A 27,777-nucleotide genomic window follows, 5' to 3' on the forward strand; every position below is an offset into this window, starting at 1 on the left:
GTGATGAGAGAATGGAGACCGCAGCGGGCGAGGTTGGCAGGAAGACGCTACACCTCCCTGGCTTATCTCAAAGAGCTGCCATGAGGGCAAAAAGAAGAAGAAGAAGAAGAAGAAGAAGAAGAAGAAGAAGAAGAAGAAGAAGAAGAAGAAACCTTAACTTAGAAATCTTTTGTTGTGGTAGCAAATGTTGGGTTATCTCTCCCCCAGTCTCCAACTAGCCTGGTGTGGCTACTGAGTGGTATCCAAACACAGCAAAATTATCCAGAAACTTGCACAAGTTTCAAGCACCATCACTTGGAAGGAGGTGAAGGCCTCAGTTTGTGGTATTTAAACAACAAGAACAACCCCACTGCTCTTCACATATAAGCAGATATGCCCTGCTTCTAAGGCAGGGGTGGGGAGTTTTTCCGAAGCTCTACGATTATGGTCTGTTCCAGTCAACCTTCTGAGGGCCACATGGTAGTGGTGGGCAGGACCAGAGGCAAAAGTAGTCACAGCAAAAGTGTTGTTGTTGCCTTTGTGGTGTAGGCTAGTTTCCACATACTCTTCCACACCCCTCTCTCTCCTGCATCCAGAGAAGCCAGCAGCATTATCAGAGTACAAGGATGCACTAGCCAAACAAACACATATGGGGTGTGAAGAAGGGCCGGTGAGGAGTGGTGTGGTGACCTGGGGAAAGCTCAAAGGTCCAGACAGAGAGACCTGGAGGGCCGCATTTGGCCCCCGGACTTGAGGCCAGCTCCTTTGTAAGTGTTCTGTCAAAGAAAGCCCCTGGATAGGCCCAAATTGTTTTTTGGTGTGTTTTTTTAAGAAAATGCCTGAGTCATTCTTCATCAGAACAGGCCTTAGGACAGTTTTAGTCAGGTTGGGGTTTAAGAGTGCTGTTTACAGCAGGGAGGCATAAACTTTCCTTTGAATGGTACAGTGGTACCTCAGGTTACATACGCTTCAGGTTACATACACTTCAGGTTACAGACTCCACTAACCCAGAAATAGTGCTTCAGGTTAAGAACTTTGCTTCAGGATGAGAACAGAAATCGTGCAGCCGCGGCGCAGCAGCAGCAGAGGGAGGCCCCACTAGCTAAAGTGGTGCTTCAGGTTAAGAGCAGTTTCAGGTTAAGAACGGACCTCCGGAACGAATTAAGTACTTAACCCGAGGTACCACTGTATTTTGTTAGTGTTGTGTTCATTTGCCTCTCTCTCTCACTCACACAAACAAAATTCATGGGGAAAGAAGTACTGAGATCAACTTCCCACTGTCTTTGTTGATGGAAATGCTGTCGTTCTGAGGCCTAGTATTTATCTTATCTTTATTTTGTAAAGTTTATATACCGCTTGCTTGTAGAAACCCTCAGAGTGGTTTACAAAGGCCTAGTAAATGCCTAGGTGTTTGCTGTGAGGGCTTAAAAAGCTGGCTTTCGACATGGGCCTGTGTCCTCAGGTTGGCCTCTCCTTGACGAGGCACTTTGCCTCAGGATTTGTGGGATGTTTACTTTGAAAACAACAGTATTTGTTATTTAACAGAATTTAGAAACACTTTCCACCAGAAGCACCAAAATGATGTACAACAGTAGTAAAATGTTGTTGTCCCCCTCCCCCACCACCTCACCCTAAGGTCCCAGGGAGGGTTGCAACATTGAAACACAATAGTAAAACAGTTAAAAACAACTTCCAAACACAAAAAGCGTGGCTCCTAAATGTATGGACCTCAAAGTGTTAAAAAAACACCCTGAAATCAATAGACTAAGGTGAATTAAAATAATTCCCTGCAGTATTACAGCACTAAAACAATAAATTGTTACTTATTTTGTTTCTTCAGACTTGAACAGTTTGTTGCTGGCTATATCTTTGAGTTCAAGTAATCATTTGTGCCGTCAACCAGACCTGAACCCAGTTTAGAAAGATCACTAGGACCACAGTGAGTACTTAAGTAACACAATTTTTATTGGTAAACTTCACATAGAGCCAGCTAGCCACGTCACAAACAAATCCCATTTGGTTCTATGATGAGCAAATATAATATTTTATATATCTGTCAATTTTGCTTCTTTCCATTTTTCTTTTTGTTTTTATTCTGAAGCACAGTTCTCCACATTACTACAGCATTTTGCAAGTTTTTTTTTAATCCTCATAAAAATTCACCTGCATTTTAGTGCAAATCCCCCCTAATAAACACATTTTTGTCTGCAACTTTGACTCATGTATACATTCTGTCAGGGATTGTACCTACCGGTAATACAATGTATTTTTGTATGTTCTTTTCATGAACATGTTCATTTGCATGCACATTTCCCCGTACTATAAGCATTTTTGTAAAATCATATGGTAGAAAACTGTGCTGCAAAATTTGAATAAGTGCAAAATTTGAAGGATGGGTGTGTTTTGGTTCTTATATCCTTTCAGAAAGTGTGAATTTGCCTTTCAATGAGAACTTAATCCAATGCTACCTCCCTATCCTGCCCTGCATCCCTAATAGCCTGTGTTATTAAACTAGTGGGCTGGTGTGGACATGTGGGGGAAACTTACAGAACAGTACAGAAAAGCTATTGTCAATTTGATCACTCCCACCTTCTCTCAGTATATTGGGCCTAAGTGCATTCTTGGAAAGAGGAGAGTGCACTGACCCCCTTAGTTAATTGCTATTCCATGAAGTTGTCTAATTTTTGAAAATGAGGTATCATTGCTAGTTCCTACTATTTCCTACAAGCAGGTGGCAATGATTGTTGTAGTCTTTTAAAAATGCATTTATCTTCTAATTTTAGCATGGTCTAGCCATAATGTCATTCCAGGTATTTAACCATTGTTCCCAATGGGCTTGAAAAAGGTGCTTCCTTTGAACCAGGTAGAGCCAATTCATGTGACCAAACATGACGACAACTTGCTCACAGAGAGTTCAGTGTGTGTCATACTTGTTCAGTGCAGTGCAATGGCCATTGGATCATTACATTACTGCTTGGTCAAATGGATGTTAAACCTGCAATGAGGCATGTGAACAAAGTTCCACATCTCACTCTGACCTGAAAGTTCCTCATCTCACTCTTGGCCATGTGATGACAAGCAAGCTGCTTTGTTATTCTGCAAGAAGCAATGTGCTTTGAGCTGGCTGACTATTGTCTTCTGCTGTGGATGTATGAACGCACTGTAGGTTGAGCTAATTGCAAATGAAGCTTTATTCTTGATCATAGAATTGTAGAATTGGAAGGGACCCCAAGGGTCCTTTTGTTCAAATTCCTGCAATGCTGTTTAAAAACCTCCAATGTAGGAGAGTCCACTAACAACTGAGACCATAGAGTTGTACAGCTGGAAGGTACTCTAGTCCAACCCTCTGCAATGCAGGAATCATAGCTCAAGCATCCTTGAAATATGATGAGGTCTGGGAGCCTGCACAGAGCAGAAACTAACTCTTCCAGCCAGCCCACACCTCTAAGTCACTCTTCAATGGGCCATAAGCCAGGTGTTTAGTTGATAACACATGCATGACACACATCTATTCCAAGTTATCCAAAATGGTCCGAAATGGTCCGGTACAACTGCACTTCTTATCACTTTTCTGCTGAAGGCTAATGCATCCACTTTCAGGGGTGGGGAGTTATTCTCCCCTGCTTCCCATACCAATCTTAAATCCTAATAATTTTTACACTTGTCATCATTCCCCTCCCCACCTCTATTGAAGAATCCTCCCTTTGTAGCAATTTCTTGCATTGGAGTAATCTCTTCCCACTCTCTTACAATCTTTGTTGATTCCCTCCCTTCTTTTTAGTCGTTCTGCTGTCATCTTTTTTTCCACATTGCAGTCTAGAGCCATATACAGCAGCACACAAAGGTGTGGCTCCATCATTGATTTATACAGAGGCATGCATATATTAAATTCTGGTCCCCTTTGTGATGTCCACCTGTTTTATTGTCAGATAGATGACTGAGGAATATCCTGCATATGGTATCATCAGCATTATGATCAGAAAAACAACACCTACAAAATCTATTATTCATTAAGTGTAACCAATATATAATTTAAAACAGTGGGTTTTGTCAAATAATGTTAGGTCAGCATAATTTTCTGCCTATTACTAATATCTATAACATCTTTGCCTTAGTCAGCTCTATTTAAATATGCAATCATTTACAGCTTTTGACTATATTGTGTTCCACTCCCAATTTCCAATATTCAACTACTACAAATTTTATGCTGACATCAATAGCAAACTATTAAAGACAGTATTTCATTATTGGTTTTTCATCCCAAAAGTTATTTACAATTATATACTAAGCACTAATATTAAAGGAAACCATTTAAATGAGGTGCTATCTGCTTTAACAATATGTCTGTCACAGAATGAGATTGTGTTTAAAGATTTTATCAAGAAATGGTTGTTTGCTGAGGTTATGTTTTGTCCATGAAATATGCATTTCATATCTCTTTCATTTCATTAACATAATTTAATTTGTGCTTTGCATTTTGTGCATAATACATATTTGATTTACAAAACAAATATTTCCATTAGAAAATGAATTTCATGCAGGCAAAAAGCAGAACCAAATGATGTATTGAAGGAAAATAAGAAGAAATGAAATGCATTTTCTCAGTCTATTAAAAAATCTATGGCATTGACAGAAAGTGCACTTAGTGCTACATTTAAAAAATAGCACATATGTCAATGTATTAACAAATAGAATTGGAAATACAAATATTTCCCTATATCAAGCCAAGAATCTCTTTATTTTAATTGAGTTGATTTAAAAGCCCCCAACTACAATTTAATTTTTATTTCATCATGTGGTGCAGTGGCTGATGCCATTACATCTGTGCAGGGCTGGCAGTCAATATGCAAAGAAATTTTACCTTTTTAAAAAGTTACCATTGACAAAAGCAACACATAATGTAATGGCCTGAAAATGTGAAATTATTATTTTGCTGATTGCCTCTGAATGTTAGCATAAGTGGGTAGGGAGGAAAGCAACTTTAAAGGCAGGATGAAAGAACTCATGAAAGGTTATTCTGATTCGTGACCAGCTGACCCCCACCCAAACCCCAAAAGCATAGTATCATGGATTTACAAAAACTGCCTGTGTTCAGCAGTTGCATAGGTGTAAAGGAGAAGAATCCGGCCTTTTTGTGATACTTTCTCTAATATATTTGTGTTTATTTTCCCTCTCCCCAACACACATATGTAATCCAGGTTCACACATGTGTGTACAACCTATTCTTTATTTAGCATGATGAGACAGGCTCAGCTGACTGTGTGAACTGACTCTGTCAGAAAGCATTGAGTGTTATGTGAATAGTAATCACAAGGAGAACACTTTATACGGAGTCAGACCATTGGAGTTGTTTCCACTGTATTCATTTCCACTAGCTGAAAGCAGCTCCCCAGGACTTCAGGCTGTGAACACCCTGGGAACACATCCATCCTGTCATATCTTAGGAAATGCTTTGTATGGATGTGTTTTTCCCCACTAAACCTGTTTCGATCTGAACTGAGAAAAAATAATGGCCCCGCTGCATCTTAAACTGCTAGTGTGTATACAGTCTCAGAGGGAGCGGGGTTCCCAGCCCTAGCTGGAGAGGGCAAGGAGTGAAACTGGGGCCTTTGCTTGTAAAGGATTTGCCCTATCGGCTTTCATGTGTCGCTGGCAGATCTGAGCGGAAAGCTCTGGCTCAGGGTCCACCAGCAAGGTTCAGTCTGCCAGGGGACTCCTGACTGGCTGGTTCAAAAACTGGGGATTCAGAGGGCAACCCTGCCCTGCCCTGTGGCCAGCTGGGATGGATTTTAATGGCTGGCTGGCCCATATGTCCAGGCTGCCCAGGGATGGCAGCAGACCTGCAAGGGGCCGTAAGTGCCACCTACTCCCAAAGAGGGTAAGCAGCCATCCCCCGGCAGCCTGGAGGCACGGGGCCAGCCAGCTGTTAAAATCCACCCCTATCCACAGTAGCCAGGATAGGGCCAATGGGTGCAACCACTGCATCCGGAACACTGATTTATCTCCCTCAAAATAACTTTATTCATCTAAAGCATTTTTATCCTGCTCTTCAGCCAAAGAAGAACCCCTGGAGTGGCTTACAAATGTCAGTGTTAAGACAATATCTGCCCTCAGGCTTGCAATCTGAAAGGAATGGGGGGGGGGAGTTAGAAAAATTGTGACAGGATAACCTCAAATTAAAGAATGGCACCTTGCCTTTGGGACAGGAAAGCACCTGTTATTTAAAACCATTGGCAGCAGGACCCCCCCCCCCAAGGTACACTGAATTCCAATCATCCAGCTCTCTCTGATGAAAATTCTCCATGCCTCTGGGTGGATTTTTAAAGATAAGTAAGAGTTGCCCTTCTAATGCTAAAATGATATTAATTTGCCTTTAACCTAGATGGACGACCAATGGCAGTTCTTTACTCAAATAAGCTGTTTGTAATTTCTCAGCTTCAGATACTAACCAAACATAACTAAAATTCACATAGGGCCCATTCACACATACCTCTAAAACCAAATCGTGGCTAAGTGTGCATGTGTAAGCATGCAGAAGCTAACAGAAGAAAATGTGGCTGCTTTGCTCTGTCAGTCCTGCTTGCACTGTGCCCTAACATGGGCTCGTGGCTTGCCTCCCATGGACAAGCCACAAGTGGTAAGCAAAGAACACAGCTTTGCTGCAGCTTGTGATTTATCTGGAGCGAAACAAACTACTACAGGTTGGTTGGCAGTGAGTTCAGGACAAAGTATTTATTTGTGAAACATGGAATCAGTTTAGGGAATTTGGTGCCTCAAGGTGTGATGATGCCCACTGGCTTGCAGGCTTCCCATTGGGGCATTTGATTGGCCGCTGCAAGACCAGGATACTGGACTAGACGGGTCACTGGTCTGATTCAGCAGGGTTGTTCTTATTTTTGTATGGCTTGGATGGCTTCAGAGGGGGAGTTAGACCAATTCATGGAGGAAAATAGGATTATCAACAGCTTTTATCCATGAGAAATAAAGTACATATCTAAGTTCAGAGGCACGCTGCCTTTACTGGGAATGGGGTAAAATGGTAAATGCGCTGTGGGCTTCTTTGTCTTCTTCATCATCATTTTATTTGTATGCTGCCTTTCCTCCAAAAGAATCATTCTGAAAGCAGCTTACAACAAAGAAAACAGGTATGCATCTTAAACCATTGCACAGTTTCATAGTAACATAATAAAACAATATCAAATATAACAACATGTAAAAGCCCCACAACATCTCAGTACTATAAATATAACAAGATTACATTAACAACTCCTGGCAGTAGCCAAAATAGTAAGGGAGCTTGACAGCTTCACCTGGGTCCTGGAAACCCCTCTCTCTCATGATGTTGTTCACAATCTCCTGCAGCAGTTTCTTATAAGGCTTCCAAAAGCAGTGGGTGGAGTAGCTGGAAACACATCACCGCCGTAATGTTGCTTTGGTTGGCTACAAATGGAAAGGAGACATAATGGATCCAACAGAGATCTTATATGACATGTTATAGAGCTTCTTGCAACTACTAGGACAGATTGAGGAGGGGCAGAGCAAGACACCCCCCCCCCCGAAAAGCCATCATGGTTGGGATGTTCTGGGTAGCCCATTTAGCAATCCAATGAAGCCAACCCGTTCAAATTTAAGTTAATTCCAGATCTGCTAAGGAAGATGTAAGCTTTGGTTTTAATAGTGTAAGTAATCAGGCAATAGAACAGGGCTGTCACCATTGTAGTGTTTTGTGATGTTTTCAAACATTTGTTAACCTAATCTGGCATCTACTGTATATGCATCTCTCACAGTTCCAGGAGAAGCAGTGAAGAGCAGCTTCACCATTTAAAGGTGAAAGAATAAGTGAAGAGTGAAGAAGCGAATACTTTCACTGCAGTTATTATCCCAAGTACTTTTCATGAAAAGTGGTGGTATTAGTATCAGATTATTCACAGTACCCCAGCTAAGATAAGATCACTAGGACCTCTGCTATATTTAAGGCTAATTAAATATTGTAGAAGTGCAGATCTGACAGCGACAGAATGAGGCTAGGAGAAGGAACAAAGGCAGAGGAAATGGGAAGCAAAATAGTGGGGCTGAGACACTTGTAAGAATAAAGGCTGGTGTTTTTGCTGGATCAAAGTCAGGTTCCAGAAGGGAGTAACTGCAAGCTAGTTCATCCCAGATCCTGCACCAAACTAGGCTGCAGGCTGCTGTTCAGCAAATTACAGTGGTACCTCAGGTTAAGTATTTAATTCATTCCGGAGGTCCGTTCTTAACCTGAAACTGTTCTTAACTTGAAGCACCACTTTAGCTAATGGGGCCTCCTGCTGCTGCCGCCGCGCTGCCACTGCATGATTTCTGTTCTCATCCTGAAGCAAAGTTCTTAACCTGAAGCATTATTTCTGGGTTAGCGGAGTCTGTAACCTGAAGTGTATGTAACCTGAGGTACCACTGTATATCCTTAAAGACTTCTTGAGAAGGGCTACAGTTTGGTGGTAGAGGACATGTGTTACATTCAAAAGTGCCCAGGTTTAACCCCAGTCATCTCCAGGAAGGAATGGGAAAGACTCTGTTGAAGGCAGTAAAACTTCTGAATACCAGTTGCTGGAAACCGCAGGAGAGTGCTGTTGTGCTTGGGTCCTTCTTGTGGGTGTCCCACGGGCATCCCAGACTCCCTGCTCCTGAACTCTGGAACGCCCTCTCTGGAGAAGCTAGACCAGCTTCCTCTTGTCCTTCTGCCAGCAGGTGATGACCTCCTTGTTCGAACAAGCTTTTGGGAAATGACTGCTTTTAATGAACTGGCTGGTGCTGTGCTGTTTTTATTGCAACTATTTGTATATATAGTTTTATATAGTTTTAATTCTATTGATGTTTTATTTATTTTTAATTGTTGTCTTTTATTTTATCAATTCTTGTTTTTCTCTGTAAGCCATCTTGAGCTCCATCAGGGAAAAAGGAGGGGTATATCATCAACATCATGTTGACCACTGTGAGAAAAGGATGCTGAACTAGATAGACCACTGGCCTATGTTCTTAAATCCTGGAGAGTTGATATCTGTTGATGTAGACAATACTGACTTAAATGAACCAATGGTCTTACTTAATACAAGGCAGCTTCCTAAGCTGATTGTACTAACCTGTCTCAAGTGGTAGACTGCTCTTCTGATTGGTGCACCAATTCTACCCAGACGTTAAGTGTTGTATTGGATGATCAAAATTCAATTGTTCGGACTAGCATGTCATAGCAGTTTGAGCACTGCTGAGCTGAAATTGCTCTTGCACATTCACTCTTTGCCAGTCCTCTGGGATTTGAGTTTATGTTGGGCCAATTTTCTCTTGGCATTGCCCCATTCTCACAGGTTTCCTTTCAGTGCAGAACTAGCTAGCTCTAATAAATTGCCCTGGAAGGGGAGCTTCAGTTAGATTCTGAAAAATACACAACTCTCTACTCGTAAACTAAATTATGACATTTATGCCAGCATAAATCAGGAGTAACTTCATGGGTGGAACCTCAGTGGGGCAATGAATTCAACATCACAAAAGAGGTCCATAAAGCAGTCAAGAATATGGCACTCTTAGATACCATGCAATTACTACAAATGTGTACCCTATAAGCCTTCTCTAAGGCAAGCAAGGACTCTTCAGTTGGTTCCCAAGTCCATGCCTTTTTTATTTCAAAATGACAGTTGTAGAATGAACTTATACTTCAAACACTGTGGGCTAGATTTTTTAAAAAAGTCACTGGAGGCCAATCGTGTTCTTCAGCAAGAGCGTGTGCAAGAGTCCACACAGTTCATATAATTTATTTTATTTGCTTTTATGCTATTACAGACATCTGGATAATGACTTTTGTGTGTTTCCTATTTTGCTTCTTTGGTGCTGGTCATTAAAGATTGATTGATAGATTGAGAGTTTACATACAGTTCTGTAATAAGCAGGTTGCATATCAATTATTGTGCATCAACTTGCCTCAACCTTTCTGTACAAGTGGAAGAATTTGTGCAAGATGGCACCACACAGTTGTATCACAAATTGCATGAGGAAACAGTTCTCCAATGAGCAAAATATGCCTTCTGCATTTGGAAGGGAACCTTTGGATCCAACTTATCCCAATTTTAATTTAAAGTATTGTTCATAGAATCATAGAATAGTGGGGTCAAAGTGACCCTGAGGGTCATCAATTCCAATCTCATGCAATGCAGGAATCTCAACTAGCACATACATAGCAGATGACCATTCAATGTCTGCTTCAAAGACTCCAAGGAAGGAGAGTCCAGCACCTTTCATAGGAGACAGCTGTTACTGTCAAAAAGTTCTTCCTGATGTTTAGTTGGCAATTCCTTTCTTGTGACTTGACTCTATTGGCTCAGGTCCTAGCCTCTGGAGCTGGAGAAAACAAGCTTGCTCCATCCTCCATGTGATAGCCTTTTAGATATTTGAAGATGGCCATCATATCTCCTCTCACTATCCTCTTTACCAGGATAAACATACCCAGTTTCCTCAACCATTCCTCATACGACTTGGTTTCCAGACCCTTTGCCATATTGGTCACCCTCCTCTGCCCTCCACCTTGTGTTCTGCTCCCATGTTTTGCTAGAGGAACCTTGGGAAATTACTATTCTTAATTTCTCTGTCTCAATTAGGGTGGTGGTGGTGTGGTGTAGTGTAGTGTAGAGGAGCAGTGCACAATATCAGGGATACCTTATTATCACTGTAATAATCAGTGTAATAAACTTGAAGAAAACCCACAGCTATAGGGTACATTTCCCCCACATGGTTCATAGATGGGCCAGAGGAAACCTGAAAAAATGACAATGTGAACAAGGCCAAAAATAAATTGCCCTTTGTCAACCTTGAGGAGAAGGTTTTAAATTTTTTTACACTGAACTGCTGTATCTAAGGCAAAAGCAATTTCTATCTTCTTATTTGGTTGTTGAAATTAGAATGTCAGAGATGGTCTAAAATTATTTTTATTTTGAATGAGGAACAGAGTAGGGGTGGGAGGGAAAAATCTGTCTAAAACATTTCAACAGTTAAGGGGGGGGAATGCAAGTGCCTGCACACATACAGTGATCTAAGGAAAGTCACCAGTTGCTGTTGTGTGAGGTATAAAAATAAACCCTTGTCTCCTGTTACTTTTCTATCTACTGACAAGCGCCTGTATTAGCATTAAGTGAAAATGCAGATGAAGTGTAATGCCCTTTTTTATTTAGCATTACCTGAAATATTAATGTTTGTGGTAGATGCTAGGACTATTTGCAGGGGTTTTGGAACTGGGGAAGAAGACATGGCATGAGGCTGACCAGCAGGCAGCTCTGCTTACACGACATCTTTATCCCCACCCCACCCAAAAGAGAATGTAGGGTGAAAGTTCCCTTTAAGACACCACCCTCACTGGCAAACAAAATGAGCTACTTCCAGGGTGGCTACAGCTGCATACACACCACATATTTAAATCACATTTTCCCTCCCCAATGAATCCTAGGGGTTTGCTTTAAATGTATGGTGTGTACTGCAATTAACAAGCAATACAGAGCAGCTGATGGTGGCTTATCTAACAGGCTGGGGAAAGAAGGAAGGGCCTTCCATTTCAATAATAAAATCCTGCACCTTCTTACAGGCAAGAATGTGGATTGAAGGAGGCTTGTAGGTGATAAACAGAGCTCAGATCTGATGGGTCTTCCCCAGTCATCAGGAACAACTAAGGCAGCCATTATCCTACGGGAGGAAGCTGAGGTGTAAGTGTTGTCTTCCCTTCCAGGTACTTTGTTTTGGTGAACTTCCCCTGGGGCAGAGTGACAAAACTACCCAACTTAGTTAGGAGGTGTTCTTATATCCCTCTCTCCTTTCTGCAGAGGCCTTGGGCTGTGGTACCACAGAAAATGCTATTGCTATCCATGTGTGATATAATAGCTTTGTGGTGCAAATAAAAGGATACCCAAGGATCGTCTCTCTGTAAAGTGTCCCCTGAAGCCCCTGGTCTGTGCTGCATAACATGATGCAACTATCCACTCTCTTTATGTGTATGCACAGCTGCAGTTTTCTATTCTCTCTCTGAAAAAGTGACCATACATACAAGCAGTGCTTTCTTTGGGGCGGGGGTGCGCATACCCCTAAACATTTTGTGAATCTAAGTTCGGCCTCATTGAGGGGCAGTATTTCAATATGAGTAGGAAAATGAGAATACCCCTAAACTATTTATTTATTTATTTATTTATTTAGAAAAAAGCACTGCATACGAGTAATGTTCATGCTTAAATGTATTATAAATGGGCTGCAGAACTATGGGATCTTCCTTTCTGTCTCCCCATCCAGTGAGGAAGGGAGAAGAACTGAGACCATTTGTTGGCGCTGTAGTGTAATGCTCATGTTTTTCAAGCCATGAAAGCATTGTTTTTTATTTTATTAATTTATGACACACCTTTCACTTAAATCTCAAAGCAGTTTACAACCACACAGTGAAAACAACTAAAACAGGTTTTAAAGCAATACAAATAAACACTCCTAATCAGTGTCTGTCCCCCGACAGGTGCTTCACTCTTTAGCCGAATTCTAATGCCACAGCTTGGAGAGAAGAGCTTTAGAGGGGTTAGCAGTGGGGGGCATTCACTGTGAGAAATGGTCGCTTCACATCTTGGGGCAGATCCATGTTTGGAAAACGCACACATGTCTACTATTGTTACATCTACTTTGGCTTTTATTAGCTGCTCCAATGGGGGCAGGTTTTGCAGGTGAAAAATGATGGAGAATTTTTCAGAGCTGTTAAATGCATCTGGTTCCAAAAGCATTTGCTGTTCTGAAATTCCGCTGTTAAGACATCTGCCTGTCAGCTGATCCTTGTGTACATATCTCATTTATAATGTGATTTTAAAATACTGAGCTATGTATTCCTTCTAAATGCAGCACGTGAGTGTTGTGGAATAGAAAACTGAAATGTGCTGATACAGGGAACTCACCTTGTTTGTTAGCAGGGATATTGGAAAAAATCCATCTCCTCTAGCAGGACAATCTCATCATATTAAAAGTTATGGATTTCTTGCTTAAGCATTCCACATGAGACGCAGGACTGTAGGAATTCTGCTTCTGATTTTTGAGAGAGAGAAAGAGCTAACAAAACACACTCAGAGAGAATTTAATGTCTCTCTAACATTTCTGCCTTCCTATGGAAGTTCTTCAATTATACTGATGGATCAGTTTAGTAACTCAGTTCCGGTTACTTGTTTAGGAAAGAGGGCTCATTGCTATGCAATGCTGTGTATGGGTGACACTGAAGTGAGCAGAACAGCCTTAAGTTTACAACATAAGCTGACATTGGTTCCAATGTAGTAAGGACAAAATGTTCAGTTAAAAATTCCAGTGTGAAGCCTCATTACATCAAGCTGTGCCCACTTTCTCCCATCAAATCCCCCTTCCAAATTTTGAATACCCACATATTCTGTGAATTGGCTTTATGCCTCAGACATGATCCACGTCTAAAAAGAAGGCTATGTATCAGTTAACTGCTTCCATTTGCTCCATATTTGTCCCGTGTTACCCTCACCACTCTCCTAGGAACAGAGGAAGCTGCTTTATACTGTGTCAGACCAGTGGCCAATATAGTTCAGCATTGTCTACACACTGACTGACAGTGGCTCTCCGTGATTTGTTTGTTTGTTGCATTTATATCCCATCTTTTTTTTCAAGGAGCCCAAAGGTTCTCCCTCTCATCATTTAATATCCACAAGAGCCCTGTGGAGGTTGGTTAGGCTGAGAGGCAGTGACTGGCCCCTAAGGTCACCCAATGAGCTTCATGCCCAAGTGGGTATTTGAATCCTGGTCTCCCAGGTACTAGTCCGGCTGTCTAACCACTGCACCATGCAGGCTCAGGAGGGTTTCAGGCAGGGGGCAGTCCCAGCTCCTGGAGATGCCAAGAAGATGAATCTGGGGGCTTTTGTACGCAAAACATGGACTCTACTGTAAGCCATAGCCCTTCCTCTCTTCCTTCCTCTCCCTTTGCCAGTGTTAAAATTATAAGCTGCTTGTGTTGCGGCTCTGCCTTTCTTGCCAATGTGCGTTGATTGTCCTGCATGTTATTACTTATTACAGTATTTATTTATATTTAAAATATCTCCAGACTGTCTTTCATCCACATGGTATACAGTGAGTATCAATAAAACTATTCATGCCGTATGCCAATCCAACAAAAGACTGGAGCATCAGCATTCAGTAGTTATTATTTATATTATTATCAGGGAGAAAAAATCCTGTTACGTGAGAACACTGCTTGAGGAAAATCTTCCACCCTTTAATTAGCTTCTATGGTCAAACTGGATAAGATGCAATACCAGTCTCACAATTTTTTAAAGTTTTATTTTAATGAAATGAAGTTGTGAACTTGATGAGATATTGAGGAGGGGGAGGGGTGTTTTTAAAGCTTTTCTCTGTAGCCATTTTTTATCAAAGTTACTACACCCAACAACTTGCTGGATTACTCTCTCAGTCTCACCTATGTCACAGGGTTGTTGTGGCAGTGAAATGGGGCATGGCTGGGGGGGGGGGTCAGTGACTATCTGTGTTACTTTTTGTTCCTTGAAAAAAAGTTAGGTGATAAGAATAGTTAATAAGAAATCAATCTTTGAAGTGTTTCATGTGCATTGTTTAGCTGTCATTCTTACAACAACCCTCTAAGGCAGCCTTTCTCAACCTTGGGCCTATGAAATTTGTTGGACTATTACTGTTATTATTTTTGTTTATTACTTGCTGTTCACTCTAAGGTCTAAAGATGGGTTACAGCAATAAAAACAACAACAGTAAAAAAATTCAAAAACTTAAAATTATGAATATAGTCACATCAATTTGGTTTTTTTAAAAAAATGTCCTCATGAACATTTATCAGTGTTTAATCTGAATTCCCTGTAAATTACATATGTTTGGATGAATTTTTGCCTAAAATATATATATTTTTACAAAACAGTGTGTGTGTGTGTGTGTGTGTGTGTGTGTGTGTGTGTGTGTATATATATATATATATATATATATATATATATATATATATATATATGGAACACTAATTGAGGGGAGGGGAATAGAGAACACCATGGCACACTAGCTTGAAAACACCCCCAATTGTGTTTACATGCAACATGGATCATAGCTGCCATTTTTGATAATGGTGTACAGTTGCAAACCCTTGTATACAAAAGCGTACTGTGAAGAAACCCAACCCCTGTGAGTTTCAGTGGCTATTTGTGTACATAGCCTAACTGTGTGTAAAATCACTGCTTAATTCCTTTTAAAAAAGGAGTTGATGCCAGATAACAAATACAGTTTGGTCTCTGGCCTGGGAGCACTTCCTCTGAATCCAAGGTATGTGGTAGCTGTTGTGGTTATTTACTGATGAGAAAAAGGCAGTGTGTATATGCTTAAACACTGTCTTTAAATATTTCAGGACCTGGCACTGAAGGCTCATTCTGCAACAAAAAGTAGCTAAGCCCGGGTTCCATTTGAGCCTTTTATAAGCATGGAAATGGGGCAGAGGAGGAAAGTGCCCCATTGAGGATTCTGTGCTTGTGATATTCTTTGAGAATTGGAGCCTGAGATATTGTGCCAGCCCTTTGCATCTATCACACCCTGAGTTATAAAGTGGCTAAGATTTGTCTATTAAGAGACATTTTAACAAGTTTATAGGTATCCCTGCTTTACCTAATGATCCTTGCTTATGTGCGCACCCAGATTTATAGTCCTAACACTATAAAAAACTTCAGAATTCTTTGACCCTGTAAACACAAAATTCATGTATCTCACCCTGGGACAAATGCATTCTTTTTAAAAAAGCAGCATATGGGCAGCCTTGGACTGATGTTAGTTTATTGTCACTGCTTGATAACGTTTAATGGAAAAGATACAAGAGTGCCAAAGAATTTTAATTATTTTTGTGATAAAGTTATATGTTCGGCCTTGAAAAAGTGAAGATAATGCAGGGATTCATTATTATTCCCAGTGTGTTTAAACAGACGACACAGAATGCAAACAAAAGCAGATGAAATTTGAAAAGTATTATCAATATTGCAGATAGCAGATGCCCTTTCCAATCAGAACAAGAATATCTTCTATAGCAACTTTATGGTTGAGTAGTTTATTCATTTCTATTAGAAGGTTGTACGTTTCTAAAATATGTAGATGATATCTAGGAAACCAACCAACCAGTAGGGTCATTTTGCTTGTTTCCCTAAATTTATTATTTTCACTTTTGCAGGCTTGATCTGAGGTGCATTAACATGGGAGTGAAATCTCGGTGTGTTAGAATTCCATCTTACATATTTGACCTTTCATGTGTTCCGCCATGGTTCTGGGAAGGAAACAGAAGGAGGTGTTTTACAGTTAACAGTGCTAACAGTTAAAATGGTAAGTGACAGGGTTTTGTTTTCTGTATGGGCTGTAAAATATTTTGAAGCTAAGATAATACTGTAACAGTGTTTTTATGTTGTAATCCTATTTCAGACTTTAAAAGTGAGTCTAAATATATATATTTTTAATGTAAGATTACAGAATCAAGTTTTGATAAGCCCTTCAATAATTCTGGAACATATTTTCCCCCAAATAAGCATGGAAAAAGGCCTCTTGATACTCTCATGGTTTGGCATTGAGGTTGTGAGCACACCATCCATTTAAAGCACATGACTCCCCCCAAAAAAAGAATTATGGGAACTATATTTTGTTAAGTGTGCTGGGAATTTTAGTTCTGTGCTATAGTTCCCAGAATTCTTTGGGGGAATGTCAGCTACTTTAGATTCTGATTACTTACACACCATACATTTAATCTCCTTATAATATTTTCAGAAATCACTTGTTTTAGAGTTCAGGGGTTGGGGAACCTGAGGCCTTTGGCTGCTATTGTTCTCCGGCTCCCATCAGCCCCAGCCATCAAGGTCAATGGTCAGTCCAGTAACATCTGGAGGGCTGCAGGTTCCCTACCACTGGTCTAGAGGTATCTGGATCAATACACATCTGGCAACTATAGGTTTATTTGGTACAGAGTTTTGCTTTTTCCAAGGTGTGTGCACTTCAGTGCATATGACTATTTTCATGTGCTATGCAAATTTGACATAATATTATAGTATTGATTTTGTGGTGTGGCGTAGAATCTATACAAAGGATGTGGAATTTACAGAGTGCTTTCAAAGAATTTCTCAGTAGTTAGGATTGTGCGGTGCAGTACAGAAGCATTTGGCTCCATAGCTGATTCCAAGAATAAAATGTACTCCATAAATGTCAGGACATTTCTTTTCTTTTTAAGAAAGTAAAATCTTGAGTTGTAGAGAGAGTTCCAGTGCTGACTCATACTCTTCTCAGCCAACAGGAAATGGCCTTGAGCACTTTTGGTGCCATGTTGTATTGAGTTTTGATAACTTAGGGGGAGACAGGACCACCAAAAGCGACAGCTCCTGCTGATCAGCCGTAATGTATGGACAGGACCATCTGTTAATATATGACATCCATTAAGTGCCTGGGACACATATACTGATATAGTATCTGCTCAACTGAAAAGAAGGAAAGTGTACCAGCTGTGAGGCAGACCTGGGGGACCTCAGACCCAGGGTCTAAATGTCGCCCCCCAGGCCTCTCCATCTGACCCTTGGGACTCTGCACAAGCTTCACCTCTTCCTCAGCCCATTTCCCAGCCTGTACCGCTCACTGGCCCCTGCTTCACTCTCTCCTTGAGTTTTTGTGCCTAGTTGGAATGTGTCCTTGAACTCTGGTAATGCTGCTTGCTTGCTAGCTTGCTTGGATGGGGAGAATGCGAGTATGTTTACAAACTGGCCTACTGTATAAAGGTAAAATGTACATCTGTTGCTCTGTCCACTTTTGCCTCTGTCTGCATCTACCACAGGTATGCATCCTCTGGAAGGTTGCCCAAAAAGGGAGTGTTGTCCTCAAAGGTTCCCCATCCTTGCCAGAAGGAGACGTCAATTCTTTCATTTTAAAAATAAGGGCATTTGGATGATGTGCTCTTCATTTACTGGGCAGGAAGTAATGTACTGTTCCTTTAACATACATAGCTGTTGCCTGTGTTTACAAGTCCCTTGGTGTCAAACAATGCTATCTCTATCCAATAGCAGACCCAAGGTGTCAGGACAAAAGATACCAAGCTGGGAAGTCTAGTGGGCTGGCTGGCAGTGGTGGCTACTGCATGTGCTTGAAGGCAGCACATTTTATATCAGGTTGGGCAATCAAGTCTGACTGGTGGACTGGCTGACAGTGGCGGGCTCACTTCAAACAATGGGCAAGGCAGGGCTGTGGGGGTTGTGAAGGATTCATCTGAGTGGCCACCTATCAGGGGAGTAACAGTCAGCAAGTGAGCAAAGTGATCCAGACTGTCATTTCTGCTGTCTGCTTGTGCTCTCCTCCTCCGACCTAATACCACCATTACTCTTCATCTTCCTGATGCTTGCTGTCCAACAACTGTAGTACAGGCATAGCCTATTGTTGTCACCTAGTGAGCTAGCAAGACTTTGCCACTTAAGACAAAGGCTATTGCTGAGTAGAACAGCCATTTCAAAGACAGTGTGAACACACACCTCACATGTACTTACCACCTTCGAACATCCTGCCCACTTGTGGAAACATTTTTGTGTGTGAATTGTTTCCAAAAGCTAAGTAGAAATGTGAAACAGGCTTTCCTCTATCCTCCATGGTAATTGGTACCCAAGAGTCCAAGAAAAGAAAGAAGTCCTACCCTTTCCCCTCCTCCATCAGGTTGCTAGGAATTGTAGGTCTGAGAGGCTGGTACCCTTAGGAAACTACTCTTCTCAGGATTCTCCATTACTGTTAAAGTTATATAAAAGTATGACGTGGATGTGACTTTAGTTTTCCTCAGAATAGACCCACTGATATTAATGAATGTAAATTAGTCATCCCCATCAATTTCAGTGGGTCTGTTCTGCATAGGACTGACATTGGTTACAACCCTTAGCTGAGAGTCATATGTTTCTGGGGGTTGGAGAGGAATCGTATATAAGAGTATGGAAAACCTACTGATCCTTTCATATTGCTTTATTGTCTAATCTACATTTTTAAAAAATTGTTTGGGATATATTTGTGGAAAGAAATGCCTGCCAGTGAATCTCAGCAGATTTAATGCATTCTTTGATGAGTTCTGGAGCTATTAAATGCTGGAGCAGACTGAGAACATTCTTGTGATGAGATGCAGAAGCCACTGAAAATTCCATATAATGTGGTGATCTTCTGCATGGTTCCAAACTCCCTCCCCAATTGAAACATTTAGAGAATTTGGGGATACTTCAAAAATTTCCTTGTCCTTGATCAAACTGAAGTTAATCATCTACTACTAATTAAGGTGTCTGAAGTGAGGCAGGGTTTGTACAATCAATGGAAAGGCTCATTTAAAAAAGATTTTTTCAACATGGATTTTGAGTATGATTGGCATCTCCAAATGATTTATAGGTGGAAAGAAGTTTGCATGAAGAACTGGCTTTAGTTTATCATGTTTTTTTTAAAAAACAAAAAGCATCTGCAACAAGGTGAGGGATTCCCCCTTCAGGAGAAGGGTTATAGTTTATTTTATTTGTTTACATATTTATAATCTACACATTCATCAAGACATTTCCAGGCAGTTTATAACATACAAGAATAAAATTAGCAGAAAACATCCATGAAAACATAAATACTGATTAGTTAAAAAGAAAATCCATATAACAAAGACCTGTCTAAGCAATATAGTTTACAAATGATTTCTGCAAGAAGGGGAGGGATGGTTCCTGCTGAACCTCCACTCTCAAGGACTTCCACAGGGCATGCTAAAGGCTCAGTCCCTAGTGAAGGCCAGCTGAACTTCAGGGATGTAGGGAGCCACAAGAAGTTCCCCATTAGATGGATCCAGTGTGCATACACAGACGGGTCTTCATTGTTTTCAAATAGGTTGACAACAGAACCACCAGCAGAATGCAGCACATCTCTGTGGGCACCAAGGTGACCTATGGTTTGATGGTGTGGTTTTTTTTTTGGGGGGGTCCATTACATGTGTGTCCCATGGCACTCTGGATCACTCCTTTCCTAGTGACTTAGCTTCTTTCTGAGCCTTGAAAGGGGCATGAAATGGAAAAGTTTACTGGTGCCAGTTTGAGACCTGAAGAGGACTTTCCCCGACTTTCTCTTTCACTTTTATTGCCTTTTCAAAGGGGAAAAGTGGAGCAATTATGTGAGGGCAGAGGATTTACAGATAGCAGGGGGAGACCTCGAGGGCACCATTACCTACAAGGTTGCCATGTTTCTGACCCTTGGGCTGGAACAAGTCTCATACCACTAGTTACCACGTTGTCTTGCTTTCATGCATCTCCGTGTAGAACATACAATGCGTGCTTAATGATGTAATGTAACCTGCAATTTTACTCTTGGTAGTAAAAACATTGTTAAAACCGAATGCCCCAGAATAAAGCATAATCTCTTTAAATTCTCAGTGTAAAATTGATTAAAATGAAAACCGGCATTGTAGTTCTTTTTCCACAAAAAGTACATCCACAGGTTTCTTACCCTTGCCCTATGATTATATAATAGATTTTAAGTCTCTGATATCTGCAAATCTACATCAAAATATATTCTATAGCTGTAGGAAACAGCTCTGAATTGTTAACCTTCTCCCCAGGTATTGGAGGCTACACACTGCGAGATTAGATGTATATTTTCTTGGAGATATGCCACCCATAGAGGAGTCCATATTTACATCTTTTGTTGATATTTTTTATAGATTAAGAGTCTCTTTACTTGGGTGATAATTCTCCTAAGTACTGTAATTTGCTGCCTCTAATATTTGTCTTGAGTCCTAGTTTGCAAAATATATTTGAAACCACTTTATAAAGTCGCATAATTGCTTCTTTGTAGAGCGGGTATAATGAGTAGTTTCTTTATCCAGCCTTTATCCTGTTAACCTTAGAGGTGAGTGACTGCTTGCTGGAGTAGTTGGGGAATGTCTTAGCGCTGTTGAGCCATTTAATTTCAGGACTAATTTCATAGCAGTGACACAGAATTGGCCATGAGCAAGCCAGCAGTTATTTCAAGGGTTTTCAGTTAGGACCTGATGCAATGCTAAAATGAAAAGGAAAGAAATGCACACATGGATTATTATCACTTTTAAATAAATGTATGAATTGATCCACATTTATATACGTAAGCTACATAAGAATATTGATGTGCATAAAAGGTTCTTACTCTATAAAGCAGGTTTGGCATTATAAATAAGAAGCATTACTGACTCTCTTTTCCCCTTATTTTCCTTCTTGCTCTTTCCATTCTGTGGAAACCTACTTGCTGTTAGGGTCCTCTTTCCCCTTTTCATGAAGGAACCATTGCAGCACATGAAAGGGACAATGAGTATGTTCTGGTATATCCTTGCCATGGGACTGGACAATTATTGCTTCAGCATCTGTTCATGTCTCTTCTTCCCTTATACCGTACCAGGCTCTTGGCCAATCTAACTCAGTACAGTATTGTCAATTGGGCTGTCCAAGATTGCAGGCAAGGGTCCTTCCCAGCTCTATCTTGACATGCCAGGGATTGAACCCAGGGATGGGGGAGAAGTTAATTTCAGATCACATTTAAAGGAGACCTCACCAAATTTTCACTTTCTGAAACAATATGTGAATCTGGCTTTCCCCCTGGCTGAAGTGCCTTTTCCACTCACCCTCACCCTACTTAACTTAATATTAAAGTAATTAATATTAAATATTTTGCAGGAATTCCATAATAGCTGCTGAATTCTGCAAGAATTTGCATTATAGCTGTTCCAAATAAGAGTGGACTGTTCCAAGCAAGGATGCATTAAAGTCCCAGTTCTGCGTGGGAGCATGGAACAAGTCCCCTCCATTCCATTTTTTGTGTAGATTTTAAGGAAAAAATCCACATGGAAATAGGAAGGAAGGAAGGAATAAGGAATAAAGGTTCAGGTAGTCCAAGTACTCTAGCATTACCTGTGTTCTAGTCAGAGTTATTTCTTTTCTTTTGAAAAGTTAAAAAGCCCACAGCTTGGAGCTCCTTGCTCACTTTGAGTACCCCAAAGCAGCCTTTGCGGGCCCAGTCACAGCACCCTCCCTGCAGTGCAACTGTGCTGCTAGTGCTTGGTGCATCCAGCTTTTAACCCTGGCCTGCAGACCAGAGCAAGAATTTTGCTGCCCTGGTCTGCCATCCAGGCCCCTTCCACTTGGCTGCCCCTGATGTTGTTGCACTACAGCTCCCATCATCCCTAGCTTGCGGGACCAGCGGTCAGGGATGATAGAAGTTGTAGTCCAACAATATCTGGGGACCCAAGGTTGAGAAAGGCTGCTCCAAAGGTTGTCTCATCCTTTACATACCCCGGCAGTCGCTGTGCTCTGCACATATTAAACAGGCACCATCTCTGTTGTCTCTTTGGTGCCTACTGAAGATGTGCCTCTTCCATCAAGTCTTTTAAGTAGAGATATTTCCCAGTCTGCATCAGTACTGGAATTACGGTTGTATTTCTTTGATGTTTCAATTGTTTTATTTCTTGTGTGATTTCTGCCTTTATCTTTTTCAGGAGGAATAGCGGGTTAATAATAATAATAATAATAATAATAATAATAATAATAATAATAATAATAATTAATTACAGCGAGTGCTTCCAGTAGTAATGATACTTGTGATGGTCTGTTGTTCTCAGGTGGAATTGTATGGAAAATAACATGGCTGCCCCAAACTGCCCTTCTTTCCATTGACAAAACAGCTTAAACAGAAAATATCAAAGAATGCCATGTGTTATTCTGTTGGGCCAACAATAATTTCCCAGCTTGTCCAGCATATTGCCCTCACAACATCCTCTATGTGATCTTGGTCTTCTAACTTTTAGTCCTTGTGTGTATTTATAAATCTGGATGAATGTGAGATACAGGATGAGAACTGTATTAGCAAAACTGATTTCTCTTGTTACTCATTCAAAAGACTGCACTGTATGGCACAAATGATTCATAAGTGTCCATTGTTCAGAGTTCAGGATAAAGAGTTCAGAATCAAAGCTTTGCTTTAATGTGTGCTCGTTGTACTCTCTCTTTCAGTGAGACCATTCTCCATCTCTTCATATAGAGAGGCAGGCTGAGGGGGGCAGGGTTGAAAGTGAAAAAGATATCCAACGTTGTTTAAGCAGAAGCTGTAGTTTATTCCTTCGCTTTCTGAATGCAGTTTAAATTGTTCTGAAGGCTGCAGAAACTGACAGGTTGTTCATATTTAGCCAACCACCCCCCCCCGACAAAACCAAAACAAAACCATGAAATAAAACACACAACCCATCCAAGTTTAGCCAAAGATGCCTGGGATTGAACCTGGGACTTGCAGCCAATATATCTGATAAGTCTTGATTGTGAAAACCTATGCTCCCTGTTGCCTTTTGCTTTCAAAAAAATTGATAAGCCTGTTTTCTAAAGCAGTGATTCTGTGTTTTAGGGCCTGTTGTTCACTTGAGATGTTGTGGGTGGAAGCAACACTGGTGATCGTTCAAACGATGCTCTAGTGTTAGAGTAGTTGCCCAAATGTTTGTCAGCAAGTATCCTCTTTACAACTCAGTTTCTTTATCTCATTTGTTTTATCTTTCGTTTTAACACCCCGTAGCTCCAAGGCATTGTCACTCTGGAGCAGTCTAGCATTTTGTTTCCTTTAGACATCTTGTATTATGGCTGAGCATAGTGAATGGACGCTAAAGTCTTTCTTATCAATGGAGTACAACAAGCTAGTGCAATCATCCTTTCAATTATCTCCTTCATCTCAAGTGTCACCAGCTAAGTGCTGGCATGGTATTCTTTGAACATTTCAGATATTGTTGCTTGCTATCTGTCTTCCTTTCCTCCCTTCCTATAATTGTATGCGTATTGGATAAAGATAATGAGGGTAGATCAAGTTTTACCCTTATTATCTTCAGAAACAACTCTGTTTGATTTTCTCAGTAGATTTATTTTGTACCACATCCCCATATTTGAGCACTTGCTGGGATATTGTGAAAAAATTCCTTCCAGTAGCACCTTAGAGACCAACTAAGTTTGTTATTGGTATGAGCTTTTGTGTGCATGCACGCTATTGATAGGGTATAAATAAGATTCCACTAAATCCCAAGTGATTCTTTTGCTGGAGTATGGACTGAATACTGAAAACGTCTGTCCTAATCGCTTGCCTAGCCGTCATTTGCTCTAGAGTGAATTGCGTAACTGCTTGTATTGACTAACCACCCAATAGGATATTGGTAGAACTGTGAGCTCTTTCTTCCCAGCAAGAAATGATCCACATCGTGTCTTGAACATCATCTTGGATTTCTTATTTGGTTATCCCTTGTTTTGTTGTGGTTTAGTCTTCCCTGGTGGCTCACAGCTCATAGCTTTGGTATGCTCCTGAACCAGCCTCTGTGACGACACTCCATGGTGTGCTTTCCATCAGCTCCATCTGGCAAATGAGCACATCCAATCCATCCACCTTGTACGTATCTCTTAAGAGATTAGAGAAAGACGTTTGTACAATAGCTGTGTGTGAACACAAATCCAGGTATGTGGACACAATCATTCTCCCTCTTTGGGAACTGTTAGAACCCAATACTAAAAATTTGTCAAGAATGTATAACCTGCTGTTGAAATGGAATACACAAGATGAAACAGTTAAATCAGCTATGATTAAGTGGGCACAGGACATTGGTCATAATATTATGTCTGCTGACTGGGAAAGGTTGTGGAACACCGGTATTAAATTTACGGCATGTAATGCCTTAAAGGAAAACGTGATGAAAATGATCTATAGGTGGTACATGACCCCAGTTAAGCTAGCAAAAATTTACCATTTGCCTGATAACAAATGTTGGAAATGTAAGGAAACTGAAGGTACTTTTTATCATCTTTGGTGGACATGCCCGAAGATTAAGGCTTTCTGGGAAATGATGTATAATGAAATGAAAAAGGTATTTAAATATACCTTCCTTAAGAAACCAGAGGCCTTTCTCTTGGGCATTGTCGGCCAATTGGTGCCAAAGAAGGATAGAACTTTTTTCATGTATGCAACAACAGCAGCAAGAATACTGATCGCAAAGTATTGGAAGACACAAGATCTACCCACCTTGGAAGAATGGCAGATGAAAGTGATTGACTATATGACATTGGCGGAAATGACGAGCAGAATCCGTGACCAGGGAAAGGAGACTGCGGAAGAAGACTGGAAGAAATTTAAGATTTACCTTAAGGACTATTATAAACTTGATGAATCTTAGAATGTCGAGATTTTACAGAGAGAAAGGGTTGCAGTAATATAAGATTAGATTAAGAAAGGACTATGATGAATTAGGACGGGAAAAAACATTTACAAGTTGCTATAAAAATTTGGACATGAGGATGCAGAAAGGGGAGGTATGGGGAAGTCCGAGGAAAGAAGTTTATGAAAGGACATTATGAAATTATACTTGTTTGTTTGTCTTTTTTTTTAATGTTTGTTATAAAAACTTTTGTAAAACCAATAAAAATCTTATAAAAAAAAAAAACATTCTCCCTCTTTGGGCCTTTCATCTCCATCAGTAGGCAGATGGGAAGGATACAAAGGCTGATGGACCACTTTGCTTTGGTAAAGATTATTTCAGTCCTCTTTCTCATTCACATAGCAATTTGTTAAAGGTAAAGGGACCCCTGACCATCAGGTCCAGTCGTGACCGACTCGGGTTGTGGCTCTCATCTCGCTTTATTGGCTGAGGGAGCTGGCGTACAGCTTCCAGGTCATGTGGCCAGCATGACTAAGCCACTTCTGGCGAACGAGAGCAGCGCATGTAAACGCCGTTTACCTTCCAGCCAGAGTGGTACCTACTTGCACTTTGACGTGCTTTCGAACTGCTAGGTTGGCAGGAGCAGGCACCGAGCAAAGGGAGCTCACCCCGTTGCAGGGATTCGAACCGCTGACCTTCTGATCAGCAAGTCCTAGGCAAATCCTATGGTTTAACCCACAGCGCCACCCGCGCCCCTTAGCAATTAATTAGGAAGGTAATTAAGGGGCAAATGACTCATCAGATATAATTCCAGGACTCTTTCCGCCTCTCCAAGTTATATATATATTTAAATGCAGAGCAGCTGCAGGTGTGAGAGGCTGTTTAACCCTTTCCCTGCCATGGTTTGTCTACCTTGGTGGCATTGTCCCATTGTTTCCACTGAGTTGCTTCACCATCTGATGGAAGGGGAAAGTATGTGTCCCAAAATCACACCCTTCCCTAGTATATAGAGGGGAAAAGTTTGGCAGGAGCAGTTTTGATCTGACAAATAGCTGGCAGGGATAGGTTTGAGCCATCTCTCTCCTTGCCTGTTCTTTTCTCTACTTTGAAGTTACCCATGTCTGCTTTGCATTAAAACATGGAAACAACAACAACTCTCGGGGGACGATAAAAGTCACCGAATTAAATGCAACAGAAAGTTTGGCCCTAGCATTTCCACCTTACAGCAAAGAACGGAGTGGGCTACCATGTGACAATTGTATGGGTCAGTTCAGTAAGGCTTTATAGTGGAGCTGTGATTGAGCTATCTAAATCTATTTAGCAGATGAATAATAATGAAATAGCAGCTCAGAAATTCTTGTAGGACAACTGCCAGTTAGAGTAGACTTATCTGCATGGGCTGGTAGTGCTTCAAGAGTGTAAGAGGAAAACTTTCAACACTTGACTTTTTAGTTCAATTTAAACTGAGTAAGGGGGCAGGGCTATGGCAAGATCCAACAGGATAGGTAGCTTAGGATGCAATGGATCTCTTGCTTAGCCAGCGTTAAGTCTCCAACCCCAGCTCAGCCAAAGGTACACCAGTGTAACTTGAACTGAATGCATACCAAATGGCTGTAGGTTGGAAAAAGGCTGATTTGTCCATCCCTAAATTCATCCCATCATTTTTATAGAAACAGCAAAGACTGAAATGGACACAAAGATACATCTATATGCCCTAGGGGCACACACACCAGCCTCTTTCCAGGTCGACACCCTACTGATTAAGGATGGGGAGAAATTCAACTCAGTCCACATTTAGAATCAAATTTATCAATTTTGCGCTTTCCAAAACAGTATGAAAACCCAAACACAGGCATTCTTTGAAATTTGCACTTATCCAGATTTTTGCAATGCAGTCCTCTAACCATACAATATTTGCAAAAATGCATATTCTGTGGTGAAATGTGTATAGAAATGAATATATTTGTGAAAATAGCATACAAAATGCATTGTATTAGGAGAATTTGCTTGCAGGAATTGTGTACATTAGTCAAAACTTCAGACAAAAATTTTTTTATTTAGCAAAAATTCACACTAAAATGCTGAAATATTGTAATGAAGTGGTTTTTTTAAATATATATAAGCAAATTGCTGTGGAAATGTGGAGAACTGAATTTAAGGTTGGAAAAATAAGAAACTGAAATTGACAGATTCTCCCATCCATGCTCCTGATTATAGTGCACCGTAAGTGAGGCTCCTGTGCCTGCTAGCTTGAGATGGGGAATAATTTAGCAAAACATTCCAGATGGCTCAACCATGTTCTCTGTTAAAAAGATTTATGAAGTGCTGCAACACTCATAAGTCAGTTCTGAGAATAGTGATAAGCTCCCTATTCTAAATGGCCTATGTCCAAGCTTGGCTGACTGGATCTCATCAGGTTTCTTTTTGCAATATTCTGTGCCTTCTAAATTCATGCAGATTCAGTGCATGCTTATTGCATACATTGTATCCCCCCCCATGCCCAAGGCAAAATTAACTTGAATTCACCCATTCAAGTTCTGGTGATGCCCTTTTTAGAGCAGAAACAAACGGCCCAAGCAGTGGTAGGAAGGATC

General features: G+C 40.8%; 1 protein-coding gene across 1 annotated transcript in view; it reads left to right on the forward strand.

Annotated features, from left to right (window-relative positions):
* The first annotated feature begins 473 nt into the window (after positions 1-473).
* Positions 474-27,777, forward strand: part of ZNF536 (zinc finger protein 536) — a 567,281-nt gene continuing 539,977 nt past the window's right edge. The window contains exons 1-4 of the mRNA XM_082232846.1: positions 474-746; positions 1,820-1,918; positions 11,579-11,696; positions 16,193-16,341. Coding sequence (XP_082088972.1) covers positions 16,339-16,341 — 3 coding nt within the window. The 5' untranslated portion in view covers positions 474-746; positions 1,820-1,918; positions 11,579-11,696; positions 16,193-16,338. The remainder of the gene's footprint in view (positions 747-1,819; positions 1,919-11,578; positions 11,697-16,192; positions 16,342-27,777) is intronic.

The sequence above is a fragment of the Podarcis vaucheri genome (assembly GCF_965113315.1).
Source record: "Podarcis vaucheri genome assembly, chromosome: 7".
Lineage (NCBI taxonomy): Eukaryota > Metazoa > Chordata > Lepidosauria > Squamata > Lacertidae > Podarcis > Podarcis vaucheri.